The 15761-nt window shown below is 35.4% G+C and overlaps 1 protein-coding gene across 2 annotated transcripts; it reads left to right on the forward strand.

The window, feature by feature from the left end:
* The first annotated feature begins 224 nt into the window (after positions 1 to 224).
* On the forward strand, positions 225 to 14947 carry LOC101214042 (phosphoglucan, water dikinase, chloroplastic). 2 transcript variants are annotated; one of them, XM_011654741.2, is made up of 19 exons: positions 225 to 970; positions 1098 to 1818; positions 3981 to 4067; positions 4147 to 4278; positions 5187 to 5312; positions 5433 to 5611; positions 6423 to 6507; positions 8451 to 8618; positions 8697 to 8749; positions 9240 to 9448; positions 10496 to 10614; positions 10899 to 10969; positions 11054 to 11171; positions 11709 to 11795; positions 11946 to 12032; positions 12113 to 12189; positions 12264 to 12447; positions 12595 to 12703; positions 13657 to 14947. In XM_011654741.2, the coding sequence occupies exons 1-19, from the start codon at positions 759 to 761 to the stop codon at positions 14556 to 14558; spliced, it is 3726 nt and encodes a 1241-aa protein (XP_011653043.1). In that variant the 5' UTR covers positions 225 to 758; the 3' UTR covers positions 14559 to 14947. The 2 variants fall into 2 exon arrangements, with proteins under 2 accessions (XP_011653043.1, XP_011653044.1); XM_011654742.2 differs by having other exon boundaries at positions 735 to 970; positions 1063 to 1818.
* The last annotated feature ends 814 nt before the right edge of the window (positions 14948 to 15761 follow it).

Below are 15761 nucleotides of genomic sequence, written 5' to 3' on the forward strand. Positions count from 1 at the left end.
TAGAGATTGGTATATACATAAGTTTAACACGTTTTTATACCTCAACTTACATGAACATGTATTATTAATCTCGAGTTTTATGATTAACTGTAAATAGAGATTCGAGGTTGAAAGAAAGAAAGAAAAATAATGCAAATTATCCTCCACCTTCCTCAGTTATATTTCATATATTGTTGAACGAAGAACAAAAAGAGAAACAAAAAAGAAAACTTGAAAGCTTTAATGAACCAAAATCATGTGCAGACCTTTTTTAGCCAACACGAGGGAGAGAAAAAGGTCCAAAAAGTTGTTTTTTTCCCAATTCATATAAGATGAAAGGTGACTGGAAGGTTGCCGATTGTTATAATCGATTTTGCGGTTCATAATCATAGCTGCTTCTTCATCATCTTCACCCAAATGAAAAGCAAAATCTAAGAAAAAGAGTAGACTGACGGCTTGGAATTTGCGAAGAGTCTTTTCATTTCCTCTGTCTTGTTTGTATGCTTGTCTTTTACTTCAATTATGATAAAAGAGAGCATAATTTATTATTATCAGTTTCATATTTCTTCTTAATTTCACGTGGCTAAGGTCAGATTCATTCTGGGGATTGATTACCTCATAAATTTTAAAATATCTTCCTTCCATTGGGAACTTGGAAGTTCTATCAATCGAGTGAAAAATCTCACTTTCGTTCTCTCTCTCTCTCTCGAATCAATCAATTGTGTTGAATTGGGAATGCTTGTAGTGATACCAGTGATTCTTTTCTCCTTCTAGCAATAATGGGTTCCATTCGTTTTCCACATTGCTTTCGTACTTCTAACAGATTCCCACTCCCCTTTTCTTTGAATTGCCACGGTCGTCACCAGCTGCAATGCCGGAAAAACCCTTTTCGTTTGACTGTTTATTCCCAATCTGGGTTTCTCTCTTCTTTTTGTAATCATAACAGACGGATTGTTTGTGGGGTTTCCTCTGCTTCTCAAGAAACTATCAGGTTAAGTGAAGACTCTTTTTCTTCCCCTCTCTTTTGCTTTTGATTAGGATTGTTCTTTTATTTGCTTCTTCTGATTAACTCTAATATTTCAGCTATTTGACGATGAAATGGTGTTGGACTTTAACAGGGAAGATGAGGAGCAAAAGATGACCGGGAAACTGGGAAGTGGCGGGAAAGTCCTTCTGAAACTGAGGTTGGCTCACCAAGTTGAATTTGGGGAGTCTGTTGTAATACTAGGGTCGTCTGAAGAATTGGGCTCATGGAAGAATTATACTCTTCTGAATTGGAGCAAGGATGGGTGGGTTTGTGATTTAGAGCACAGGGGGGATGAACGAGTGGAGTTCAAGTTCGTTATTTTGGGGAAGGATGGGAGTGTATCATGGGAATCTGGTGATAACCGGGTTCTCCAGTTGCCTAAGGTAGGGAAATTTAGCTTAGCTTATCAATGGAATAAAACTGGGGAGGTTGTGGAAATGTTGCCCCTGAAATTAGAGGAGATTAATGGAGATGGAACGTTGCCTTTGGATGCAAAAGCCATTGAAGAAAGAAATGAAACGTTGCCATTGGATGCAGAAGGGGTCGACAAAGGAGTTGGAGCGTTGCTTTTTGATGTGAATGAGATTAACGAAGGAGATGAAAAGGACAAGGATGTTGAAGATGGCAATGGATCTTTGGTTGATGAGGCCAGTCCTTTTGTTGGGCAGTGGAAAGGGAAGGAAATCTCATTTATGAGGTCTAATGAACATCACAGCCGAGAATCTGAGCGGGTTTGGAACACTTCTGATCTTAAGGGGTTGGCTCTACAGTTGGTAGAAGGAGATAAAAATGCCAGGAATTGGCGAAGAAAGGTACTTTTCCAGACCCCATCATTCTTACTAATTTATTTCGAGTTTTAAATGATTGATGTGGATGTCTTATTATCTTTATGACTTTCTCTAGTCTATCTCGTTTTTTCTCTTCTTTCTTTCTTCTTTTTCGAAATTCAACCTGGCTTCTAACGTAGTGTTGGATATGTTGGTGATTCTGATGCACCTGGCAGTGATGAAAATTCTGATCAATGGTCGCTATTATTTGAATTTGGGGGAGAGATAATGTAGTTAGGAGGCGATCAAAGTAGGTTTCATTTGCATACTTAGACTAACCATGCGGGTCAGATCAACACAATGTTTCAAAAGGAAAAAGATAAAAATTGGTTCAACAATGAATGAAATATATGTTTTCCTCTAAAATAAATAGAGTTTTCATAACTTAAATGAAACAAATTGTTACCTTGGTAGAAATGTGATGAAATCGTTGTTAGAACCCTATTTCAAGTGGTTGAACTAAGAGATTTTCGGGGCTTCAAAGCTTTTAGTGAAGATGAGACAATTTTGTTGCGTTTCTGCCTTCTAATAGAATGCAAGTAATGCTAATAATTAGCGTTACATGTGAAGATAGTTATAGGGTCATTTGACCCACTTCATAGCTAATTAAATTTTAGAGCAGAGAACCTTGGAGTTGGCTCTGTCCTGCTAATGGCTGAGATGAAAGTTAATGGCATTTTATGTTATTAATGACTGACTTTTTTTTTGTCTCATACATCAATTTTTTAAAACTGTTTATTGTTCATCTCATTCTTGCCCTAGGACACGTTCACTTGATGAAGTCTGTAGAGTCATCATGCGTGGTCTTTTTGGACTCATGCATTAGCAACTTTTGGTAGGATGCAATTTCTAAGGCGTAGTTCAACTTCTGTAGAATCATCAATTAATGTTTTCTTCTACCAGAATGGTTATATGGTTAAGTTGAGTCGTTCAAGTGCTTGGATCACGCTGGTTGTGGACGGTGGCTCATGACGTCTCCTTGAAGCATGCTAGTTGGCTTTTGACAATGTTTTCTTTTTCTGAGAATTTCTATTATTAGAATGCTTTTTAGATGGTAAGGAAGGAAAAAGGAGAAGATTGCTTTTTCTAAGGCTTTTAGATGACTGCACATTTCTTACAATGTCTCGAAGAGCACTACCATTTTAGTCTTACCTGACTGGGATGTCTGTCTAACAACCATTTGGATTATGAGTAAGGATGCTCGATACCTCCCTTTAGATTGAAATGCATTGTAGTTGGTTGTTGAACGTATTGGTGGTTGGAAGCTCTGGTATGTTTGAAAGTGGTAGTATAATGAGATTGCTAGAATTTGAAAAGTACGACAAGATGAATACTGATGAACAAGCTGAATTCTTAGTTTTCCATTGGAACATTGTATGTATTGGGCCTACTTTGACTGTTTGGTTTGGGCATCTGCAAAAGAGAAGGGGCTAGTAACCATCATGGGTTGGTCTAGTAGTAAAAAGGGAGACATAGTCTCAACATCTAACTAAGAGGTCATGAGTTCAATCCATGATGGCCGCCTACTTAGGAATTAATTTCCTACGAGTTTCCTTGACACCCAAATGTTATAGGGTCAGGTGGGTTGTCCGGTGGATTAGTTTGGGGCAAGAAGTGGAGTTATGAACTCATGGGGACTTACTTAGGGAGTTAATAAGTGTTAAATCACTTACTAACCCAAAAGCTTAAGTTGATAGAGAAAAGAAAATTTAATATTTTATCACTAGCGTTCCCCTTCACTTATGGGTTTGGCATATGTAGGACACCCAACAAGGTGAAATCAATATCAATTGGGGAAGAAATAACATTTCAGGGGCTTGAACACATGATTTCCTAGACCACCTGCTTTGGTACCATGTTAAATCATTGATTGACTCAAAAGCTTAAACCAATGAGTGAAGGCTAATTTAATATTATACCACTAACAATAAGACAGAATGTTTTCATGTCGTGGGACCCACGAACTTCTTTGGTCGAACCAGGGGTGAAGTTCACAACTCCACACTTTCTAACTCCCTACCTCCCAATTCCTTTGCCCAAACACCCCCTTACTTTTGTCATTGATCAGAATTTATTATCAACTTCATTTTGATAAAATTATAAAAAAATTATCCTCCTGATACATTTTTCTACTTTTACTTGTGCAGCTTGATGTTGTGCGTGAATTATTAGTTGAAAATGTGCATGCTGAGAATTGCCTGGAGTCATTGATATATTCTGCTATCTACCTCAAGGTTTCCTTCAACTTCTTGTTTTATTTTTCAATTTTTTTTCCTTTCGTATTTCTATATTCTCAATATCATTCTTGTTCAGTGGATAAATACAGGTCAAATCCCTTGTTTTGAGGATGGAGGTCATCACAGGCCAAATAGGCATGCCGAAATCTCTAGGATTATATTTCGTGAATTAGAACGATTATCCTCCAAGAAAGATATTTCTCCTCAGGTGGTCTACTTTTACTACTAACTTTTTTGTTTTACCTCTTTTTTCATAATTAATTTTGGCTTGTATGATCTTTTTTTTCTTTTCATTTTTCTCAATGAAAGTTCAGCTTCATACCAAAAAGAAAAAAGATTCTGGCTTTCGAATGACACACTATAGATTAGCTTATTCTTTAATTAGGTTTATGTTTGAAAAATAGAAGACAAGGTAAAGAAAGCTTAACATGGGAAGAAAGAGGGTAGCAAATGTTGTGTTGGAATGCCCAGCAACCCTTTCTCATCTCAAAGTAAAAGGCTGAGATAAGGAAGGATATGTACAGTTAAGGACGGGCATGTGATACTAGTCTTTTGGTATCAGAGCAAAATCAAATAGCCAACCTGTTAATATATAATGAAATGGAACAATGACAGCCAATCTATTTGAGCCAGCAGGTTTTTAGAGGACAAACTAAAACCAACAGGTTAGATCAGTACATAATTAAGGACAGAGCTTAGTATGTAGTGAAGACTCAATGCAGAGAATTAATAAAAGAATAATAAGTAAAAAAAAGAATATAGTCATTAGGATCAACTCTTCTGTTTATCAACCCCCTTCCAACTCATAGGGAAAGGAAAGGACAGGAAAGACAGTGAGCTTGGTTCAAAGACTGAAGAACAACTCTTATGTTTCTCTAGGCTTTTGTTATGTAGGCTTTTTTGTTTTCTTTCATTTACGAAAGCTCCATTTTCTATTAAAAAGAAAAGCCATTGACGACCTTTTAACACTTGCATCCAGTTATATACTCATCACTTTTTACCCTTTTTATTGTAGGCATTTCACAATTTCATTATGCGTCAATTCCTGACTTCATACTTTTTTTTTTACTTTGTTTTTCTCAGATTAAAACTGTTTACTTTTCTTTTCATATTCAGGTAGCCCTCATTGTCAGAAAAATTCATCCATGTTTGCCATCTTTTAAGTCAGAATTTACTGCATCTGTTCCATTAACACGTATACGCGATATTGCTCATCGGAATGATATCCCTCATGACCTCAAGGTAATCCCTTGAAGACCCGTCAGTGTCAGAGACAAATAGATTTTTTTTTTCCACTAGTGATTCTTATTGGTTCACCATAGAGTACATTTTATATGTTTTGATTGAAGTTTCACATTTCAGCAAGAAATCAAACATACAATTCAAAACAAGCTTCATCGCAATGCCGGTCCGGAGGACTTAATTGCCACAGAAGCAATGCTTACGAGGATAACCAAAAACCCTGGAGAATATAGTGAAGCATTTGTAGAGCAGTTCAAAATATTCTACCAAGAGTTAAAAGATTTCTTCAATGCTGGGAGGTCAGATAAAGAGTCCCATTGTTTGCCTTCATCTTGTCTTTCTTAAATGTTTATGTTCTATGTGCTACATGTGCTGTGATATGTATGAGTTCCCTCTCATGTATTAGACTACTTGATTCATCATAAAGATTCTAAACCTTGATTTTGGGAGGATTGTCTCCTCTAGTGTAGTCACTTAGGCCATACCAAAGTGAGAAGTCATGTCTGGCAACCAGAAAATGAAAAGTGTACAGAATTCAGATGATTTTTTTTTTTAACAGAAGATTAAGTATCCATGCCAAATCTTTGAGATTAAGTCTTTTATCGCCAAGGGGAACTTTTTTTTTTTTTTTTTTTAAAAGGAGACAAGCTTCTTTATTAGTAATAAACTCTAAGTACAAGAGAGCTATACATTGAGAATAATAGCTATAAGTTACAAGGGCTGATAATGCTTTTATTAGAATTCACATTTTTTTTAGAATGATAATGGGTTAAACAAATATAATCTTCACATTATGCTCTCTGTCTATGTCTCTCTCTCATAGATTATAACGATCTTGTTTTGATATCAAACCCATGCACACCGTTTTCTGACTTATAGACTGAATCTTCAACGCTCAATCTGTCAAATTAAAACGTGTCAACTAATATGAAATTATTACAAAACCTTGAGAATAGTTCAATGTAAAATTTTGTTTCAACATGGGGGTAAGATATACATCTTTTCATTTTTTAAAATAAGCTTGTTGAAATCCTGTAACATGTCTTTACTGACGAGTCAAATTATAGTGCATATCTATGACCCCAAATGAGAAATTTGTGCTATGTTCAGCCTTGCAGAACAACTTGAATCAATCAAGGAGTCTGTTGATGGACATGGCTTGTCGGCTCTTGCCCACTTCCTGGAGTGCAAAAAGGTGATATTTTGTTGTGTTAAATTTGTTTGCGTGTGTGTGTTTTTTTTCTTTTTGAGTTTTTTATAAGAAACATGAATATTTTATTCATGTTAATTTTTTGTATTGATTTAATGAAGAGAGTGATTAAATAGAACGAAATTATCTTTTTGACTCTTGTTTAAGATATTATCAGTATGTTTTGTTCTCATTATGCATATGAGCTTTCAATTCTTCAATGGACAAATTTACAAGAAAACTTAAAAGAAACAAATAATGGTAGAGAAAAATACATTGTGGTTGTGGTCATTGAGGTTTGGGTTTGGTTGCATGAAGTTTTTTGAGTTTTCAAACTCAACATTTTAACCCATGAGGTTTGGTTATGTAGTCCCTGCTTTCAGTTTACTAGCCAATTTGTAACCCCTCAAGTTTAGGGGGACATGAATGAAACAAGATCACATCTGAATGAGATGAATCTTAAGGACATGAGAGGCTTAAAAGAATTGAAAGTTACTATCTATACCAACAATGTGTACATTCCTTTTCAGTGGCTCAATTATAAGACATTAATGTTAAGCGTGCTTAACTTGGAGGAATTTATGTTTGGTGACCTCAAAATTTTCCTAGGATGTTTGTGAGTGAGAACAAAACATGCTGAAAAGGCTCGTGTTGGTTTGTGGAGATAGTAGTTCACTTTCAAAAGACTTCAAGACAAGAAAGAATGGTGCTGCCAGGTTGCAGGGGATGCTAGGAAGTGTCGGGATCATCAGTTGTTGACTCCGGATTCCAAATCTTGATTCGAACTCTGGACCTAGGGCGTTACTTATAGTATCATAGCAGAATTTCTCCAAATAAGATGTGGTTCAGGGATGAAACAAGCAGAAGGTGAACATGTAGTGTCCGAGTTTAGGAGGGGGTCATGAATCCCGAGATCACATATGTACAAGAGAGATTATGAGGACATTAAATTATGGTTAAGAAAGACGTATAAGAATCAAAAGTTACTACCTATACCAACAAGTACGCATTCTTTTTAGTGGCTCAATCATGAGAACTTTGGACATGGGGCATTACACCAAATATTTCAAAAATCAAAATGGTTGGCATTGTCGTCAAAAAAATGGAGATAGTGACCTCCGTCAACATTATTATTGAGCTAATTCTATATTCTCAATCCATGCAAGGAACTTATCTTAAAAAATCCTTTGGTTTCATTGCACTAAATTTTTGAAATAGTGGTTTGGTTTGACCATGCAAATATAAACAACTTAACTTAGAGGTGAACTTTGGACTGTACACAAGCCGAAGGGTTTTTTCTTCCTTTTTTCTTTTTCTTCTGGGAATCATTTTTGAACACCTAGTCGTTATTGAAAGATTGGAATGAAGCCTGTCAACAATTTCTACATGTATTAATAATAGGGAAAAAAAGGTGATTTTGATCCTCAGTTGCCTTAAAACATAACAAACTGAAGGTTGTAGTGCTTTCTGTGCATAACAATACACTTTTCTTTTCTTTTCTTTTTTCCCTTTTTAGAAAAACTTTTCAGCAGTTGTTAATGCTTGATTAAGCAAAAACCTGATGAGAATATTGATCTTCTCAAGTGTTTTGGGTTTCAAACAGCTTTGATCCAGGGGTTCACTAATATATAAATTTTATTCAATTCTTGTACATTATATTTTCTTATTTACAGATAATTATTTTCTCAATAATATGGTTGCTGATTTTATACGTGGGCATAGCATCATTTTAGTAAATTTGTAGGACATCCAGGCCTCCAATTTCTTGCTTTTTCTGTTTTGTTTTTTTTTTTTTCCATTCGGTTCCCCCACTTAGTGCTGGATGCAGTTGAACAAGACTACAGTTTTCTTTCACACCAACAGTTTTTTCTTCTTTTTTCTTTAATATTTGGTAGAGAAACTTTAGATAGCTAGGCTGAGTATGAAGGGATTGTATGTTATATTGCCAGAACTTGGATGCTGCAGACGAGTTGGGCAGTTCTTTTCAAAACCAAGGCACTGACCTGGTTTTCAAAACCATTCAATCCTTGAATGCTTTGAGAGAAATACTCGTAAGAGGTCTTGAAAGTGGCTTACGAAATGATGCTTCAGATACTGCAATAGCCATGCGACAAAAGGTAAGCTAACTGAAAGTATTTATTTATAAAATCAATCAAGTTAGAGTTCTTTACAGGTCTTATTTTGTGCAAGCGCAGTGGCGTCTTTGTGAGATTGGACTTGAGGACTACTTATTTGTTCTTCTTAGCAGGTACATTTTTTTCAGGCTTCCTATAGCCTGTTTTCTTGTCTATTATAGAGGCCTACAGTGCATGGTGAATTGAATTGTTTGTAAAGCATCTATCTTAGATAACTCTGTAGGAAATATCTGGCAGTGGCGAACCTGTTTACTTCATAACTCTTACTCGGTCGACCAAACTTGGAGATAAGGTTAACCATAGTTGGAAGAGGCAGTAGACTCCTACAAGCGAAAACTTTTTATTGTTTTTAAGCATAGGTATCTTTTGGATCTTTCTTCCCATTTCGGCCATCCTAATTTCAATGAAATTTTTGTAGGCATTTTAGGGAATAATCTTGACGTTAGCTCTTGGAGGCTGAAAACTGAAATTTTATTTAATTGGATGGTCTGTTATTATCATCATAATTGTTTTTGTTTATTACCACTAATATATTCCAGATGGAGGGTACAAACTGAAAGTTGGTCTATTCTAATGGTCTCTAATTATCACTGATGTTGTTAGATTCCTAAATGTGCTGGAGGCAACAAGCGGTGCTGATTGGCTGGCAGAAAATGTGAAGTCAAAGAATGTAAGCTCTTGGAATGATCCACTGGATGCCCTAATTTCTGGTACTCATCAGCTGGGTTTATCTGGTTGGAAGCCAGAAGAATGTGTGGCTATTGTAAATGAGATTGGTGCTTGGAAGGAGAAAGGTCTCGCTGAAAGGGAAGGTAATGGTTGCCTTTAGCATACCATAAAAAAATTTTCTTTTTGCTTAAAATTAACAAGATCAGAAAATGGACTTCCTGTTTATTTATTGATTTTTATGGGAAAAAGAACGTTGAATTAAAGATTAAATTATAATTTTAGTCGGTAAACTTTCAAATACATGTCTAATAAGTCTTTAGCCTACTTAACATTTTTTAGAATTCATGAATCTATTGTGTACCAAATTGAAAGTTTAGTGTCCTATTATACAAAATCTAGTTATTTTTAATAGATATGTCAGTTTTAAAAACTGACGAATATATGTTATGGACTTATAAGACACAAAACTAAAAATTTAGGGATCTGTTAACACTTTTAAATTTCAAGGACCTATTGAACACAAACTTGAAAGTTCAAAGATTAAACTTATAATTTAACTTTGATTGAAATATGCATTGTGTATATATATGACTACTTCTAACTTCTTAATTTTTAATTTTAACTATTGTAATGTTTTTCTTAACCTTTTTCTATTATATGATACTTCATATAAAGATAATGTGAAAGAAGTAACAAAATTTGCAATACATTAAGAGTTGAAGGAGCTAGTTACTGATGTTGAAACCAATAGGGCCTTGTGTTAAAATGTAGCATAAACATTCTACCAGACTTTTCTTTCTACTTCTACATAATCTAACATATTTTAAAGAACCTAAAATCTTTTTTTTTTCACCTATATTTCTTTTCATGTCTATAAATCTTTTCGAAAAAAAAGAATCGAACTCTTTAGTTTAAATGTTCCAACAATTGTTGATCATATATTCACAAGTGCCTGACATCTTTATTGTGCTTAGCAAATGTGCAACACATATCCAACTAATGTTTACATGAATTCTATTTGTTCAATATTTGTTGGAAATGTATTTATTGTGTTTACCAAAGGTCTAACATATGTCTAACAAATGTGGGTGCACTATTTATAATGTGAGGACACATTACCCAAATTAAGGTGTTCATGTTCATAGCTCTGAATCAATTGACACTTCTATGACTGCCTTGTCCTTATCAAGGAAATGAAGATGGCCAAAAAATTTGGGGATTGAGGCTTAAGGCTACTCTTGATAGAACAAGGAGGCTGACCGAAGAATATTCCGAAGCACTTCTTCAAATATTCCCTGAGAAAGTTCAGGTATAAATATTTCTATCATTCATAAGCACGAAAGAGCTACTTACTGAGATGGTAACTTTGACTTCCTGGACAATGAACTCAACCAATGGACTAATGTGTGTTTTTGTGGGCAACAGTAAATTTATTAATAGCCATAGTTTCTGTGGAATATCACCATTTTTAAGGACAACCTTTGTCTTAAACTTCTGTAGAGGATTTTATGGTTCTTCTAGTTGCAAAGTTTGGAATTGTAACTTGTCTTGTGCATAACGGAACATACATATTTGATTGGCTTTTCATTTCAGATGCTTGGAAAAGCATTTGGGATCCCTGAGAACAATGTGAGAACATATGCTGAAGCTGAAATTCGTGCTAGGTATAATGGTTTGGGGTAATTTTACTTTATCTTTATTACTGTGTGTCAGTCAAGAGTTGATGCTGGTCTGTTGGGGAAATACAGTGTAATTTTTCAGGTATCAAAGCTATGCACTATTCTTCTGAAAGCAGTCAGAAGTTCACTTGGATCACAGGGCTGGGATGTTCTTGTGCCTGGATCTGTTGAAGGAACATTTGTTCAGGTGATGATCTATTTATTTGTTTTACAAGAATCAAGTATTGAAGTAAAGAGGAAGTTACAGAAGTTAAGTGAGTTCACAAGCACTGCAATCTATCTCATCATATGTTACATTAAAACACATACGTAAGCTAGAACTTGCATGTAGTGTATCTAAAGTCTAATCTCAAGGCACGGGCATACTAACCTAAGAAAGAAAAAAGGCAAGTTAGAGATCCTAAAAGGAGCTTACAATTTACCATTGTTGTAGCCCTAGACGGGGAACTCTTGTTGGGGGCAAAGAGCTTCATTTGAGCAATAGAATCTAGGGTAAATGGCAGTTTTTTTTTTTGGGTGAGAAATTAAGGTAAAGTTTCTGTATTGAAGAAAGATGCTAGAGTGAGGATTGATAGGAAAGGCTTTGACTAAACATTACTTAAAGACATAATATGAAATGGATTGATTACTTAGCCTGCAACCCACATGTTATGTAAAGATATCTACATTGCCTACTTGTTAAAATTTTACCATTGTGCAACTGTAATTGCAAGTCTGTCTTCAGGTTGAGAGGATTGTTCCAGGGTCTCTTCCAACATCCATAGAGGGCCCTGTTATTCTAATGGTTAACAAAGCTGATGGCGATGAAGAGGTTTGAAGTTAAATATCTCCTATCACTTTCCCTATCTATCGTTTCCCGTTATTGTTTTGCACCTCTTTCTTATGACATTGATGGTAGCATTAGAATGCGCCGCCATGAAAGAAAAGAAAATAAAATGATGTTAAAGTCAATTATTTGCAGATAACAGCTGCTGGAAGCAACATAACAGGAGTTGTGCTACTACAGGAACTACCTCATTTATCTCATCTTGGTGTAAGGGCTCGTCAAGTAAGTTTAACTTCTCTAAAAGAGTGCCTTTATCAAATGCTGTTGTACAGTACCAATGAAAGTATGTTTGGCCTTTGTAGGAAAAAGTTGTATTTGTGACGTGTGAAGATGAGGAGAGAATTTCTGTTCAGCAGAAACTTCTTGGAAAATTTGTGAGGTCTGTACTCTTCCTCCACTACTTATGGCTTTTGGTTTATGTTCTTATTCATGGTGATTGTATGGTGATTGTAGGATGGAAGCATCGGCAACTGGCGTTCATATATGTCCTCCATCAGATTCTAGCACCAATAATTTTCCTATTGGCACTGATAAATTTCCTGCCAGGACTGCTCCAGATGAATATGTGTTTACTTTTGGAAAGTCCAGTATGGAAGATCCCTCATTACCTCCCTCGGGAGCTCCCTACTCGAAACAGGTTCCATATACTGTAGTCAAATCATTTCTCAATGATGTTGGGACATATCTTCCTTCTTTAAAAGATCTCCAAAATTGCTTCACCAGAATTTTCTCTAATAGTGTATTTATCTTTCTCCTGATCAGAAACGGTAACTTTTTTGTCTAGGAAATTTCTTCTGGAGTAGTACCGCTTGCTGATGCAGGTGCTCAAATTGCGGGAGCAAAAGCTGCAGCTTGTGGTCGTTTGGCTTCTTTGGCTGCCATCTCTGAGAAAAGTACATTTTGAATCTAACCTTTTTTCCTTAACAAAATCTATATGTAATTATATGCATCATAAATTTGTCTTTGAAGAAATTACGCTCCGGTTTTAAACTTTCCCATCTCAAATGAACCGGAAGGAAGTCCTAATACAGTGCATAAGGAAATTTCTATTAATTACATCATGGGAGTAAATTGAGTCGGTCATTAGAGAAGTCAATATTTGCACGTACCTCTTCATCCAGGTACACCAAAGAAAAAGACGTACTTTATATTTAGGAGAGGTAAGTACTTAGAAATATCAATATTCAAATAGTATTTACTTTTGTTGCTGCTTCATATATTTTGAAATAATTAATCCCAGAGGTTTCATGTGAACTTGTAGTTATTAGTCTGTATTTGTTTCTGCAAACACTTCCGTTATGGAATTCCAATGCTCCGATTCCCCTAGTGTGGCCTTTTTCCAATTTAGATTATCTAAAGGCTCTTGTTCTGTTTAGGAATTGCTATTGCAGATTAGATTATTTGCGAAGTCTCTAAATGTGGATGAAGTCTAAAGTAAAAATCATTATATAGATTGCACGAGCTTAACAAAATCCGCTCCTGCCCCATAGGCCAAGAGCTCAAACTCTCAGACATCAAAGATCTTGCTTATCTGCTCACCCAAAGAGGAAGTAAATGGATTTCTGTTCTGTAAATCATGATTGTAGATGAGCTGGCTAAATTTCATTTCAAACTAAACTATAAAAGAAAAAAAGTGGAAGACTTCGAATGGTTCCAAAAAATTTGTTATGTTTTGTTATTTCTGTCATCTGGTTAATGCACGGTGAGACTTCAGAATTGCTTTAGTCTGATGTGATTTATGGACGCTTGAACTTATCACTGATAATGTCATTTATCGTTTATTTTTACTTCGGAGATTCTTATATTACACAACCACCAGCCATTGATGAATAAATTTTTTTGGCAGGTTTTACAAATCTAAAGATTCCAGCTGCGTTTCGAGTCCCTGCAGGGGCAGTGATTCCATTTGGTTCTATGGAATCGGCACTCACTCAAAGTAATTCCATGAAAACGTTCAAATCTATTTTGGAACAAATAGAAACAGCAAAAGTAGGAGTGGAACTAGATGAACTCTGCAAACAACTACAGGAGTTGGTGTCCTCCCTGCAATTGTCACAAGACATGATAGATAGTGTGGGGAGAATATTTCCTGAAGATGCACGCTTAATCGTCCGGTCTAGTGCCAATGTCGAGGATTTGGCTGGCATGTCAGCTGCTGGACTTTATGATTCAATTCCAAATGTAAGTTTGAGAAATAAAACTGTCTTTAGCAATGCTGTTAGCAAAGTATGGGCATCATTGTACACTCGAAGAGCAGTTCTAAGTAGACGAGCTGCTGGGGTACCTCAGAAAGATGCTCTAATGGCAGTGCTGGTGCAAGAAATGCTTTCTCCCGACTTATCATTTGTTCTACACACATACAGCCCAACCGACCAAAACGACAAGTCCGTTGAGGCTGAGATTGCCTGTGGACTTGGCGAAACTCTGGCTTCTGGAACCCGCGGCACACCCTGGCGTCTTTCATCTGGGAAGTTTGATGGTCAAGTACAAACACTGGCCTTTGCAAACTTCAGTGAAGAACTAAGAGTTCTTTCTACTGGCCCCGCTGATGGAGAAATGGCACGTTTTACTGTAGATTACAGTAAAAAACCACTGTCCATTGAACCTAAATTTCGTGAACAGCTAGGTCAACGTCTTTGTGCTGTTGGCTATTTCTTGGAATGCAAGTTTGGCTGTCCACAGGATGTCGAAGGCTGCACCGTGGGTGATGACATTTATATAGTCCAAGCACGCCCGCAACCATTGTAAAACATAGGGTCTTTTCAATGACCTGCTGCTTGGATTTAGAAAGATGTGATGATGAAGTTTAATAAACTACCTGCTCTGTTGTTATTCTACCATCTCAAGTACACTAAGTCCCAAAATAAAACAACATTGTCTGAAGTTCATTAGATATAAAGAGGAAGCTGTGTAATTAACTGCTGTTGTGTTACAGTTTATTAGTAAAGCCATAGATTAATCTAATACGTTTTGTATCAAACTTAATTCATCATTGGGCAATGCTACTATCTTGGTAGATTATTATAGCCTATAGGTGGGTCTGATGTAGTGATGACATGTTTCTAATATTATTTTCTTGTAATTTATTCAATAAACTATTGCTTTTTCAACAGGTCAATTGCCATTTCAAGACTTGACTTCTTTGATTGCAATTCAATGTTAACCTTGTTTTTGTATTAATTATTTCAATGTATTATTTTGCTTCTTTTTTTTTTTCTATCGATTTAGATGTGAAAGTTTGGGAATTTAATTGTATATGTCTTATTCCAATTAAATTTTGACTTGAAAATGGGAAGTGATTATAAGAGGTGTTATAGAGTCAAAAGTACAGCTTTATGAAATGAATTTTAAATAACAAAAAAACAAAAAACCATATGATATATTATTTAAACGTCTTAATTTATTTTTTAAATGTAACGATATCTTTTGTTCACTCATATGTACTTTTAATACATCTAAACTTTTAGTTGATAATCTTGATTTGTTAATCAACATTGAGTGTGTTTGGAACATTCTCATACCACACCCAATAAGAAAATTGAAGATAATAATTAGAAGGGAGATTTATAGATAAACGTGAAATGTTTTCAAACAAAATTGAGATTAATTAAGAAGAAAAAAAGAAAGTAAAAAAGCATAAAGACACACCAACGAAGATTTGACAAATACCCACCAAACTAATTATCAATCACCAAATAGTAATAAGAAAAAGGGAATGAAAAGATTTATTGATTTAAGTTTGGAGTAAGAGTTAAGCAAAGTAATAAGAACAATAAAACACCATAATATGTTGGGAGAGCCTGCCCACTCCTATATGATTCTTCCCATTTTAACCTCTCATAATTAAGCTTTAACTAACCTATAATCATTGAATTCAACCACTAACAAACAAAAACAAAATTAGTGACAACTCTAACCTTTTAATAATGTTTTTCTAATAGACCCCATTTA

This window comes from Cucumis sativus, chromosome 4 (genome assembly GCF_000004075.3).
Source record: "Cucumis sativus cultivar 9930 chromosome 4, Cucumber_9930_V3, whole genome shotgun sequence".
NCBI classification, from domain to species: domain Eukaryota; kingdom Viridiplantae; phylum Streptophyta; class Magnoliopsida; order Cucurbitales; family Cucurbitaceae; genus Cucumis; species Cucumis sativus.